Source organism: Rana temporaria, chromosome 4 (assembly GCF_905171775.1).
Source record: "Rana temporaria chromosome 4, aRanTem1.1, whole genome shotgun sequence".
Classification (NCBI taxonomy): Eukaryota; Metazoa; Chordata; class Amphibia; order Anura; family Ranidae; genus Rana; species Rana temporaria.
The window spans coordinates 8,350,678-8,365,293 of NC_053492.1; the positions used below are offsets into that span (position 1 = coordinate 8,350,678).

General features: G+C 45.2%; 1 protein-coding gene across 1 annotated transcript in view; it reads right to left on the bottom strand.

Moving 5' to 3' along the window:
• Window positions 1–407: 407 nt before the first annotated feature.
• LOC120935485 (gastrula zinc finger protein XlCGF17.1-like) overlaps window positions 408–14,616 on the bottom strand; it is a gene marked incomplete at both ends in the record, with an annotated part of 47,333 nt that continues 33,124 nt past the window's right edge. Inside the window, one exon of the mRNA XM_040347536.1 lies at window positions 408–835. Within this exon, the coding sequence (XP_040203470.1) occupies window positions 408–835 (428 nt within the window). The remainder of the gene's footprint in view (window positions 836–14,616) is intronic.

Genomic DNA, 14,616 nt, shown 5'->3' on the forward strand with positions numbered 1-14,616 from the left:
ACAGTGGGTCAGCTATCCACCCCACTGTCTGCTGTGACTTGTAGTTTCCATTTTTTACCATTAAAGGCAACATTTTAAGGATTTTGTGAAAGTGCGGCTGTCCAATCTTTTCTTCCAGTTTTTGCTCCATGCATTGCCTGCACCCACACTTCTGAGAGGACATTGATTGCTGAGCGCACTCACCTGGAGCGGCAGTTTCCTTTCCCTCTACCTATATCAGGGTGTGCTTCTTCCCCACATGAGAGCTGTGATGTCCAGCAACATTCATATAGAAGACATTTCCCACACTCAATGCACTGATACACCTCAAGGGTTGTGTGGGATTCCTGATGTACAGGAAGACAGGACTTCAGTGAGGAACAATTCCCGCACTCAGGACAGGAAAGTGGCTTCTACCTATTGTGCAATCTCTGATGTCTGGAAAGATTGGACTTATGTGAAAAACATTTCCCACACTCAGGACAGGAATACGGCTTCTCCCCCGTGTGAGATCTCTGATGTGTATAAAGATTGGATTTATCTGAAAAACATTTCCCGCACTCAGGACAGGAAAGTGGTTTCTCCCCTGTGTGAGATCTCTGATGGCTTAAAAGATGGGACTTCACTGAAAAACATTTCCCGCACTCAGAACAGGAATACGGCTTTTCCCCTGTGTGAGATCTCTGATGTGTGTAAAGATTGGACTTCACTGAAAAACATTTCCCACACACAGGACAGGAATATGGTTTATCCCCTGTGTGAGATCTCTGATGTGTGTGAAGAGTGGACTTCACTGAAAAACATTTCCCACATTCAGAACAGGAATATGGTTTCTCACCTATGTGAGACCTCTGATGTGTTTGAAGATTGACCTTATATAAATAACATTTCCCGCACTCAGGACAGGAATACGGCTTCTCCCCTGTGTGAGTTCTTTTATGTACATTAAGATGTGATTTATAATGGAAACTCTTCCCACAGTCAGTACAGGAAAACCTCTTTGTTGGAAGGACGGCACCGTCCCTCACAGTCTGAGGTTCCTCAGGATAAGAGGAATACGATGGTCCGGCACCGTCCCTCACAGTCTGAGGTTCCTCGGGATAAGAGGAATACGATGGTCCATCTACACTGTGTGGTGCCGGATGGACATTTGAGGTAGTCGGGTTTTCTCCTGGACTATACTGTGTGATGTCCTCATCTTCTACTTTACAGTCTGGAGACAAAGTGAGACAATCCTCTGAGGTTTTCCTCATCTCCCGTCCATCTACTAAAATAGAAAAAAAAACGATTCTTGCAAGACATGAGCATTAATTAGAGTTCCAATATCTCCCTGTTTTCTGCAGACAGATATACATTTCCAGATGCCTTATGTTGTACAAATTCCTCATGTTCCCCCGATACGAGCTCATACATTGTAGTTAAATGTTCTATCCAGGAGTGAATGGACTTGGCAAGACATTCTCCCCATGTTGAGGGTATGTGACCTTGTATGGTTCAGGAGGGGGCATGCTCACTTCACAGCCCCTCACCCTTTCCTGGGAAGCCAAGCTGCATGCTCGGATGAGAGTCTGGTATGGATTGTGGACCCCAAACTTTTTCTTGGTTTTTTTTTTGCATTGGGTTCTCTCTTAAAATCCATACAAAACCCATAATATTGGTATTCAGTAATTAGTGAAAGCTTACAGTAAATGTTTACTTGAGACAAGTTGCAGAGATCCCACACCGCTGCCTCCCATCTCCTGAGACTGCACTGACATATCCCTCCACCCGGCACAGCCAGCAGACAACAGAATTGTTCTATCAGAGATCTTGCTAGACCCAGGCATGGGGCAGAAGACTCAAAGCACATGCCCCAGGTGCCTATGTCTAGTAACAGCTATGATGAAAATCAAGATTTTGCTGAACCCCAGAATCTCCATAAATCCAGTCTAGAGACATAAATTGTGTCTGCAGCACAGAGAAGGAAGATTATCCGAGAGAAATACAGGAATACAGGACGGGGAACACAGCTCAGGAAAGTGACCAGGGGATTACAGGCTGATATCACCCAGTCCCCGCCCTACTCTGGACCAATCAGTGAGCAGTATGGGTGGAGGAATGGATTTAGTGTTAATGACCCACCTGTGCTGATCTCTGTAGGAGTGTCCTCCTCTATAAATGTCCCCGTTATTCCATCCTCCTCTACAGACTGCTGATCATCCCTCACATACGTCTCTTCTTCTTCTGCTTTAACCTCAAATTCTATATCAATTGGATCTCCACTCTAAAGCAAGAGAATTAAAGAAAATATCATCTGTAAAAATATAAGCTTTATTATTGTGATATCACATAAATATCCACACATTGTCTCCATGAGTCTGAGTTTTATATGCTCCATCCCACCAACCTTGTAACAGTGAGGGATGGTGTGATCTTCCTGTGTGGAATCCCGGGAATACAGAGGACGGGGACATCTCTCTGGTGGGTTCCTGGTATTTGGTGGCTCCATCATATCCTTGTGTCCTTCTAAAAACTCCTCCATCACTCCATATTTCTCATCTTCCTCTTTATACTCTTCTTTAATATCAATATTATCATCCCTGAGGTTTCCACTCTGAATATATAATAAAACATTCATTGTAACAAACATGCTGTGTATAAATCAGAACTACCAATAATTGTCACTCATCTACCTGATGATGGTGGGGGATGGTGTGACCTTCCTGTGTGGAATCCCGGGAATACAGAGGACGGGGACATCTCTCTGGTGGGTTCCCATTACTGGATCCATCTGTAGGAAACACACACACTGACTGAATACATTGTTTCTATGTGTTTATCAGATGATGGGGGATCTAGGTGGAGCCTCCGTACTGCTCTCTCCTTTACAATAAAGTCTCCTCTTACCCGGTGATGTGAGGGGCGGCTGATTGTCCATCATGACGTCCTTGTAGAGATCCTTGTGTCCTTCTAAATACTCCCACTCCTCCATGGAGAAATAGACAGTGACATCCTGACACCTTATAGGAACCTGACACACACAATGATACAGTCACCATCCAGACACATCCCTTGTCTGTTACTGGATAATGTCCCAGAATTCCCGGCACCGCTCACCTTTCCTCAATGATCTCTCTGGTGACTTCTACAATCTTCTTTTTATCTCTCTATTTTATCAGGGAGGGAGGTGGAGGAAATCTGATGGTCATATGATCTCCAGACTTCACAGCAAGAAAAATCTAGATCTGAACACAAAAAGTAAATGTAATTCCCAGAATCCTCCTCATCTCTCCGGTCAGGTCTGCGTTTTATTAATAGAGATAACAGTGATGTCATGTGACCTCCCAGAATCCTCACCTCTCTTGCTAAAGGTTAAAAGCTAGTTGTAAGCAATGCTGGCATCATTACATACAACACAGGACAAACAGTCCCACTTTGCTAGTGAGGATACCGAAATATGGCCACATCCTAAGAGAAGAAAAAAAAAAAGAGTCAGATGGAGGGCAATTGGGAGAAGGAGCTGTGAGGTCAGTGTGATGTCATAGATTTGCCGATTCTGGTTGGAGGGACAGTGGTAGGAGGAGCTGTGAGGTCAATGAACATGAAGTTAAGCAGGCCCTGGGAGGCAGTGGAGGACAGAAAAGCCTGGCGCGATACGGTCCATGAGGTCACAAAAAGTCAGACATGACTAAATAACCAAACAACAATAATAGAGGGACATTTGGATGGGGAGATTTGAGGGGCCTACTATACAAGGCTCCTGTGCTCATTGTTCCTGGGTGCGTCCTACCTCTCCTAAAATTGAAGAGTGAACATTGACCCTTACCATAGAGAAATATCTGTTAGGGATCTATAAGCTCTCATGTGAGCAGGTGACGTGCGGAGGAACGGAGTGTAAATAGCAGACAATTTTCTCCAGCGCTCCTAATGGTGGGGATGGATTTTGCTGAGTGCTGGTGCCAAGTGTCCACCCCCCCAGGATCACTGCAGGTGTGGAGAAAAGCTGTATAAAAGAATATGGAGGAGAGATGAGAAGGAGATCCAGGAATCAGGATAAAGGTCAGGACAAGCAACAGACGAGCGCATCCAAGAGATGAAGCCGGGGTCCCTACACAGAAAATCAATCCAAGGAAACAACAGGCAGGACGAGGAATAGCAAGAAGGAGCTCAGAGACAAATGAGAATATTGCTCAGCCAATGGGAGATTATCTCAGCATGACTTACATAATGAAGGAGATGAGGGGCTGGGGAGGAAGTCAGTATTACAAGAAGCTGGGAACGATAGACTACTTGCCGAAGCAGCATTAAAAAAGGTGAGGCGAGCACACCGCCGAGGGAGGAAGCCAGGAATACACTGAGCATAGCCCAAAACTAGCAGCACAATTTCAGCATCATTGCCTTTGATAACCCACTATAGATCTATTGAAGAGCAGTTATGTCAAGGAGAAGAGGGAATGAACAGCCCATCCAGGAGAATGTGGGGAAACAAATATTACGATCCTCAAAGGATAAGGAAAATCAGTCAGCAGCAGCAAAGCTTGAGAGGTATGCTCATACCCCGGACCAGACACCTACAAAAGGATGACAGCAGACACAAGTAAAAGTGTCATCAGATAGGAAGAGCCATGGACAATCAACAGCAGCCTCAGCAGTGCCAGGGTCAAAAAATGTGAGTAGTAAAAGCTTGGGAATTGTTAAAAAAGACCTTGAAATAATCCCTTTAACTGGCCTCCCTGTAGAGGGAGAGCCGACTTTAAATTGTGTATTACAAGTCGTCAATGCATGCAAGCTCTCGCTGGGGGAACTATGTAACAAAATGAAGGGATGTTAAGGAATAATTATCATTGGTGAGGCATGAGTTGCAAAAGACAGTTGAAAGAACAATGGTTATGGAGGGGAGGGTAAGCCAAGTGGAGGATGATCTACACCCACTAAAACAAAAGGTTAAAAGTATGAAAGAACAAATGGGCAAATTTGTTGCAAAATTGGATGAAATGGAAAATAGGCTCCGCAGGGACAATGTGAGGGTGGTGGGGCTCCCTGAAAGGAGTGAGGGGCCCAACCCTATAGAATTTCTGGAGAGATGGTTTATAGAGCTATTTGGAAGAGAGACTTTTTCATTGCAGTTCTCAATAGAAAGAGAACATAGAGTCCCTTTTAGGGCCCCACCCCCAGGAGGATACCCCAGATCACTACTGCTGAAGTTCTTAAATTATAATGATAAAGCGATTCTGCGGCGTAAAGCTAGAGAGATGGGGAACGTACTTTATAATGGAATCAAGATCTCGGATGTATCCAGGAGACAAATTTCAACCTTTACAGAGAGATGCATAGTAGTCAGAGTAAATATGAACTGAGTCACATCCCACCAATAGCTACTAACCTGAGGGCACTGCCAAAATATATGGACAAATCCCGCAGGGTCACTAGAACACCTCCAACAGCAAGAAGAGGAACTAGGGTAGATACGATGTAGTCGTTGCAGTGTAAAATAAATTCTGTGCACCATTTTAAATTGGATCAGCCTGTCTTTAGTCGATATTAATACTTGGAATAGTCTTCATTTTCCAATTCCTGCTCCTCTGAGCGCCACAGAGTAAACAGGGCATCTAGACCCTCACGAACGGAGGGCAGTAGTGACTTAGATCACTGATAGTGTTTTTTTGAGAGTGTCATCCTGAAGAAGAACCTCCAAATCATCCTGCTCCAATCAAAACGGAGAGGATTCAAATTGGCATGCATATGTATGTAACGGAGTGGCAGGAATCTGAAAAAGAACACATTAGGCAGTGTAAATTTGTTCCTCAACCTGTCAAATGTAAATAGTGCACTCCCATCACAGATGTCTGCAAGGTATCCAACTCCATTGGCAGCCCATAGATCGGGGTCTGGTAAGGAATGGAATTCCAGTAACATAGGAATAAACCAAAGCGGCGTGAATAGGGACCTTTTACCCTGCACTATATTAGGTTTAACAATAACAATATGCCAGGCCTTAATATCTGTCCTCATAGCAGCAGTAAGGGGTGGGTGAGAGACTCTCAGACCCCTGTAAAGGATATTACGGAGTGTCTCATAGGATCCTGAGTGCACAGCTTCCATAACTACTGAGGCATTTGTGTAATCAGAAACAAGCCAGTTATGAGCATGGGTAAGCATGGCTACCAAATAGTAGGTCTGCATAAAAATCTTCCTACTAAATCTAGCTGAGGTCCTCGAAAAAAGTATGGACAGGTTCCCACCAGGAGTACCATTGCATAATGTAGCTAAGGACCAGCTGTACCAATTTCTTGAAAAAGCAGGGCTGCTCGATATGTGGAGAGTGTGGAATCCGCATAATCAGCAATATTCTTGCTTTTCAAGTTCTTACTCCACACTATCCAGAATCGATATGGCCCTAGGAAATGGGGAAGCACTACAGCTGGTAAAAAAACATATTAGCCAAGAGGGTCTCGGATCACTCATTGTTGGTGGTATTGGTGAATCTGGGGGGGAATAGGTCTTCAGGGTCCTGGAAGATGAGTCCATTTTGGTTAGAACTAATGGGGAAACCAGATGAGGTATTAATAAAACTAAAAGAATTTGTGGAGTTTAATAAAGGTACGGCGACGGCAGGGATGATGTAGGATACTTTGAAGGCATTCCTTAGGGGCATTTTGATCCAGCAGGTGGCTAAAATTAATAAGAAATCTAGGGAGTGGGAGGAAAGTATTAGGAAGGAGCTGGTGAAGGCAGAAAATCAATATGTGGAGGATCCAACCCCGGAGAAGCAAAGACTATGGTTAAAGGCAGGGCTTGACAAATTTGCTTGGAATCTAGGAGCCAGCTAAAAAAATTAGGAGCCAGGAATGCGCCCCGTCCCGCCGAGCTCGCATGCAGAAGCGAACACATACGTGAGCAGCGCCCGCATATTAAAGCAGTATTCAAACCACACATGTGAGATATTGCCACGATTGGTAGAGCGAGAGCAATAATTCTAGCCCTAGACCTCCTCTGTAACTCAAAACATGCAGCCTGTAGAATTTTTTAAATGTCGCCTATGGAGATTTTAAAGGTTAAAAGTTTGTCGCCATTCCTTGAGCGGACGCAATTTTGAAGCATTACATGTTGGGTATCAATTTACTTGGCATAACATTATCTTTCACAATATAAAATAAAATAACTTTACTGTTGTCTTATTTTTTTATTTAAAAAAGTGTATTTTTTCCCAAACAAAGTGCGCTTGTAAGACCACTGCGCAAATACGGTGTGAAAGAAATTGTAGCAACGACCGCCATTTTATTCTCTAGGGTGTTAGAATAAAAAATATATACCGTATTTTCCGGCGTATAAGACGACTTTCTGGATGCAAAAAAATGCATCCAAAGTCGGGGGTCGTCTTATACGCCGGGTACAGTCTCAGTACTCACTTTTTTCCCAGCGCTGACAGTGTCCCATGCTGCGATCGCGATCGTGAAGGATTTCAAAGCCGCGCCTTCACTGCAGAGTGTTCTGTGATAGGATGAACAAAAATCTTCCCAGCAGCGCCTCTGTTCTTTGTTCCTCCTATCACAGATGCCTTCTCATCCTCGGACGAGATGAGAAGACGTCCGTGATAGGCGGGAAACATAACAGAGGCGCTGCTGGGAAGATTTTTGTTCATCCTATCACAGAACACTCTGCAGTGAAGGCGCGGCTTTGAAATCCTTCACGATCGCGATCGCAGCATGGGGGACTGTCAGCGCTGGGGAAAAAAGTGAGTGTTAATGCACTGGGGGGGGCAACAAGTTCAGGCACAGTGGGGGCAAGTGATGGCAATGTGGGGGCATGTAATGGCACAATGGCAATGTGGGGGCATGTAATGGCACAATGGCAATGTGGGGGCATGTAATGGCACAATGGCAATGTGGGGGCATGTAATGTAATGGCACAGTCTGGGCATGTAATGTAATGGCACAGTGAGTAATGTAATGGCACAGTCTGGGCATGTAATGTAATGGCACAGTGAGTAATGTAATGTAATGGCACAGTGAGATTTGAAAAAGCCTGTTTCTGTCAGCGGTTCTGGCTACCCCTCAGCTTCCAGAAAGACAGTAAGAAGGGGGTAGTCTTATACAGTGAGTATATCCCAAAATCAAAATTTTTCCTGGAAAATTAGGGGGTCGTCTTATACGCCGGGTCGTCTTATACGCCGGAAAATACGGTATAATGTTTGGGGGTACTAACTTCTAAGTAGAGGGAAGGAGATGGAAACAGACAGGGAAGCTCCATTAGCATTGCTGGTTGTCTTGTCATACCAACGGCCACCACAGGGAGACAGATTCCAGAAGGAACCATAGGACTGCAGAAGGCCGCAAAGCCACGTCCTCAATTACCGGCCAGCGCGGCCCAACGTGATCGCGAGGGGGGGGTGCGCACGGAGACAAGGTACCCCAGCTGTGCTGCCCCAGGTCGCTAATTCTAGTCGCAATTGCGACCTGGCGCCCGGGATTTGTTGAGCCCTGGTTAAAGGGGTTGTAAAGGTACAATTTTATTTTCCTAAATAGCTTCCTTTACCTCCGTGCAGTCCCCCTTCACTTACCTCATCCTTCGATTTTTTTTTTAAATGTCCTTATTTCTTCTGAGAAATCCTCACTTCCTGTTCTTCTGTCTGTAACTCCACACAGTAATGCAAGGCTTTCTCCCTGGTGTGGAATGTCGTGCTCGCCCCCTCCCTTGGACTACAGGAGAGTCAGGACGCTCTCTACATTGCAGATAGAGAAAGGAGCTGTGTGTTAGTGGGCTTCCTGACTTTCATGTAGTCCACAAGGGAGGGGCGAGCACGACACTCCACACCAGGGAGAAAGCCTTGCATTACTGTGTGTAGTTACAGACAGAAGAACAGGAAGTGAGGATTTCTCAGAAGAAATAAGGACATTTAAAAGCAAAATGGAAGGATGAGGTAAGTGAAGGAGGACTGCACTAAGGTAAAGGAAGCTATTTAGGAAAACAAATTGTATCTCTACAACCCCTTTAAATGAACAACAGGACTGAAGAATAGCAGTGATAAGGAAAGTGGAGAATAAGCGGCTTTTCCAGATGCAATCTGCTTTTGTAGAAGGGGAAAGTGTGGGACGAATGTTGGCTTATTTGGTGAGAACCAATGCCTTCCCCTCTGCTATATCAGTGATTAGGACTGAAAAAGGGAGAGATCTCTTCTCATACATCAGAGATTACAGATACGTTTAGAGAATACTATGAAAATCTGTATAAATCACAGAGGGTGGATTGGGATGGAGGAAATGGATACATTTTTCAGGAATATAGAGATACCGGCCCTCACAGTAGGGGACAGAGAGGGAATGGAGGCCTCAATAACTTTAGAGGAATTACAACAAGCAGTAGCTGGGATGGCCAACCAAAAACCCTCCAGGGCCAGACGAACTCCCGGTGGAGATTTATAAACACTATGGAAAAGTATTGCTCCCGGAGTTACTTAACTACTTGCCGACCTGCCGCCGTCGTTTTACAGCGGCAGGTTGGCTCCCCTGCGCGAGAGCCCGTAGCTCTACGTCGGCTCTCTCGCAGGATACTAGGGGCGCGCGCCCCCCAGTCCTGTGCACGTGCTCGGCGGGCGAGATCGGCGCCGGGCACCCGCGATTGCTCGTTACAGAGCGGGGACCGGGAGCTGTGTGTGTAAACACACAGCTCCCGTCCTGTATGAACAGAAGATCAGTGTTTCCCCTAGTGAGGCCACCCCCCCCCCCCCCACAGTAAGAACACACCCAGGGACCATACTTAACCCCTTCCCTGCCCCCTAGTGTTAACCCCTTCCCTGCCAGTGGCATTTTTATAGTAATCCAATGCATTTTTATAGCACTGATCGCTATAAAAATGCCAATGGCCCCAAAAATGTGTCAAAAGTGTCCGATGTGTCCGCCATGTCGCAGTACCGAAAAAAAAAAATCGCTGATCGCCGCCATTACTAGTAAAAGAAAAATATTAATAAAATGCCATAAAAATACCCCCTATTTTGTAAACGCTATAACTTTTGCGCAAACCAATCAATAAACGCTTATTGCAATTTCTTTTACGAAAAATATGTAGAAGAATACGTATCGGCCTAAATTGAGGAAAAAATATGTTTTTTTTATATATTTTTGGGGGATATTTATTACAGCAAAAAGTAAAAAATATATATTTTTTTCAAAATTGTCGCTCTATTTTTGTTTATAGCGCAAAAAATAAAATACCACCAAAAGAAAGCTCTATTTGTGGGAAAAAAAGGACGCCAATTTTGTTTGGGAGCCACGTCGCACGACCGCGCAATTGTCAGTTAAAGCGACGCAGTCCCGAATCGCAAAAAGTGCTCTGGTCTTTGGGCAGCAATATGGTCTGGGGGTTAAGTGGTTAACTACTTAATCCCTGGACCATATTGCTGCCCAAAGACCAGAGTACTTTTTGCGATTCGGGACTGAGTCGCTTTAACAGACAATTGCGCGGTCGTGCGACGTGGCTCCCAAACAAAATTGGCGTCCTTTTTTTCCCACAAATAGAGCTTTCTTTTGGTGGTATTTGATCACCTCTGCGGTTTTTAGTTTTTGCGCTATAAACAAAAATAGAGAGACAATTTTGAAAAAAATGAATATTTTTTACATTTTGCTATAATATATATCCCCCAAAAATATATAAAAAAACATTTTTTTTCCTCAGTTTAGGCCGATACATTTTCTTCTACATATTTTTCGTAAAAAAAAAAATCGCAATAAGCGTTTATTGATTGGTTTGCGCAAAAGTTATAGTGTTTACAAAATAGGGGGTATTTTTATGTAATTTTTATTATATTTTTTTTACTAGTAATGGCGGCGATCAGCGATTTTTTTTTCGGTATTGCGACATTATGGCGGACACTTCGGACACTTTTGACACATTTTTGGGACCATTGGCATTTTTATAGCGATCAGTGCTATAAAAATGCATTGGATTACTATAAAAATGCCACTGGCAGTGAAGGGGTTAACACTAGGGGGCGGGGAAGGGGTTAAGTATGTTCCCTCTGTGTGTTCTTACTGTGGGGGGGGTGGCCTCACTAGGGGAAACACTGATCCTCGGTTCATACATTGTATGAACCGAAGATCAGCATTTCCCCTGCGGACAGGACCGGGAGCTGTGTGTTTACACACACAGCTCCCGGTCCCCGCTCTGTAACGAGCGATCGCGTGTGCCCGGCGGCGATCGCGCCCGCCGGGCACACGCACGGGAGTGGGGGGCGAGCGGGGGGCGTGTGCGCGCGCCCCTAGTGGCGGCTGGGAGAGAGGACGTTATACTACGTGCTCTCGCCCAGCCGAGCCAACTTGCCGACGTAGAACGGCGGTGGGGCGGTCGGCTAGTGGTTAAAGTGGTGTTCCGGCCAAAATTACACTTTTTAAATATAAATACTCCTGTACTACACAAGCTTAATGTATTCTAGTAAAGTTAGTCTGTAAACTAAGGTCCGTTTTGTTATTACAGCATTTTGAAAGTTTATAAACTAGCATTAGACCGTGGCCATCTTAAGTGTGGGCATCTGAAGCCAGACTGTATTACTTCCTGGATTTCAGCCTTGCAGATCTCGCACATGCTCAGTGCTGCACAAGCAATGTAATAGGCTTCAAGTCAGGTTTCCATAGCAACGGGAGTGTCAGAGGAAGTTGCCGCCCCTTATCTATGCAAACCTCTCCTCCCCTCCTCCCTCCAGGAACCAGCAAATATACTAAATCATTTGTTTCTGTGCAGATATATCTACATAACAAGATATACAGGTCATTCTCAAAAAATTAGCATATTGTGATAAAGTTCATTATTTTCTGTAATGTACTGATAAACATTAGACTTTCATATATTTTAGATTCATTACACACAACTGAAGTAGTTCAAGCCTTTTTATTGTTTTAATATTGATGATTTTGGCATAAAGCTCATGAAAACTCAAAATTCCTATCTCAAAAAATTAGCATATTTCATCCGACCAATAAAAGAAAAGTGTTTTTAATAAAAAAAAAGTCAACCTTCAAATAATTATGTTCAGTTATGCACTCAATACTTGGTCGGGAATCCTTTTGCAGAAATGACTGCTTCAATGCGGCGTGGCATGGAGGCAATCAGCCTGTGGCACTGCTGAGGTGTTATGGAGGCCCAGGATGCTTCGGTAGCGGCCTTAAGCTCATCCAGAGTGTTGGGTCTTGCGTCTCTCAACTTTCTCTTCCCAATATCCCACAGATTCTCTATGGGGTTCAGGTCAGGAGAGTTGGCAGGCCAATTGAGCACAGTAATACCATGGTCAGTAAACCATTTACCAGTGGTTTTGGCACTGTGAGCAGGTGCCAGGTCATGCTGAAAAATGAAATCTTCATCTCCATAAAGATTTTCAGCAGATGGAAGCATGAAGTACTCCAAAATCTCCTGATAGCTAGCTGCATTCACCCTGCCCTTGATAAAACACAGTGGACCAACACCAGCAGCTGACATGGCACCCCAGACCATCACTGACTGTGGGTACTTGACACTGGACTTCAGGCATTTTGGCATTTCCCTCTCCCCAGTCTTCCTCCAGACTCTGGCACCTTGATTACCGAATGACATGCAAAATTTGCTTTCATCCGAAAAAAGTACTTTGGACCACTGAGCAACAGTCCAGTGTTGCTTCTCTGTAGCCCAGGTCAGGCGCTTCTGCCGCTGTTTCTGGTTCAAAATCGGCTTGACCTGGGGAATGCGGCACCTGTAGCCTATTTCCTGCACACGCCTGTACACGGTGGCTCTGGATGTTTCTACTCCAGACTCAGTCCACTGCTTCCGCAGGTCCCCCAAGGTCTGGAATCGGTCCTTCTCCACAATCTTCCTCAGGGTCCGGTCACCTCTTCTCGTTGTGCAGCGTTCCTTCCCACAGACTTCCCACTGAGGTGCCTTGATACAGCACTCTGGGAACAGCCTATTCGTTCAGAAATTTCTTTCTGTGTCTTACCCTCTTGCTTGAGGGTGTCAATGATGGCCTTCTGGACAGCAGTCAGGTCGGCAGTCTTACCCATGATTGCGGTTTGGAGTAATGAACCAGGCTGGGAGTTTTTAGAAGCCTCAGGAATCTTTTGCAGGTGTTTAGAGTTAATTAGTTGATTCAGATGATTAGGTTAAGAGCTCGTTTAGAGAACCTTTTCATGATATGCTAATTTTTTTAGATAGGAATTTTGGGTTTTCATGAGCTGTATGCCAAAATCATCAATATTAAAACAATAAAAAGGCTTGAACTACTTCAGTTGTGTGTAATGAATCTAAAATATATGAAAGTCTAATGTTTATCAGTACATTACAGAAAATAATGAACTTTATCACAATATGCTAATTTTTTGAGAATGACCTGTATATACCTATCTATCTTTTGTTATATATGTATCTTGTGGTGTGTGTGTGTACATACTAAACATGTGCACCATCAATACATTCATTTTGTTTAGTTCCGTTTCACATTAGCCGTTATTTCGTATTTCGTGCCTGAAACTCAATTCGGATTGGTACGAAATATGAATTTTCGTTACATTCGTTCAGTTTTTGTAACAATTACCAACATTCGTTATGATGAATTTAAGAAGCTGGACGCTTAAAGAGGACTAATAGTATCTGCTGTGCTCATTATGAGGGGTTCCCACCACCCCTGTGCTGTGCTCATGAGGGGTTCCCACATCCCTGTGCTGTGCTCATTACGAGGGGTTCTCACCATCCCTGTGCTGTGCTCATTATGAGGGGTTCTCACCATCCCTGTGCTGTGCTCATTATGAGGGGTTCCCACCATCCCTGTGCTGTTCTCATTATGAGGGGTTCCCACCATCCCTGTGCTCATTATGAGGGGTTCCCACCATCCCTGTGCTGTGCTGATTATGAGGGGTTCCCACCATCCCTGTGCTGTGCAAAGTTACTGGGTTTGTACTTCTGCTGTGCTCACTATGAGGGGTTCCCACCATCCCTGTGCTGTGTTCCTGGGTTTGTACCCCTGCTGTGCTCATGAGGGGTTCCCACCATCCCTGTGCTGTGCTGAGTTCCTGGGTTTGTACCCCTGCTGTGCTCATTATGAGGGGCTCCCACCGTCCCTATGCTGTGCTCATTATGAGGGGTTCCCACCATCCCTATGCTGTGCTCATTATGAGGGGTTCCCACCATCCCTATGCTGTGCTGACTTCCTCCTCCTTCCCCCAGCACAGCACATTGTCACCATAACATCGCGCATCTCATCGGCTCCAGCACACTGCATCGCATCTTCCCCAGCACACCACATCGCATTGCCCCCAGCACACCACATCGCGTTGAATGGCAGGTGGTACTGGTTAGCACTGATTGGTACTGGTGGTTGGCACTGGCTGGTGTCACTGGTTGGCACTGGCAGGTGTCACTGGCATTGGCTGGTGTCACTGGTTGGCACTGGCAGATGGCAGTGATTGGCACTGGCTGGTGTCACTGGTTGGCACTGGCAGGTGTCACTGGTTGGCAGTGGCAGATGGCAGTGATTGGCACTGGCTGGTGTCACTGGTTGGCACTGGCAGGTGTCACTGGTTGGCAGTGGCAGATGGCAGTGATTGGCACTGGCTGGTGTCACTGGTTGGCACTGGCAGGTGTCACTGGCATTGGCTGGTGTCACTGGTTGGCACTGGCAGGTGTCACTGGCATTGGCTGGTA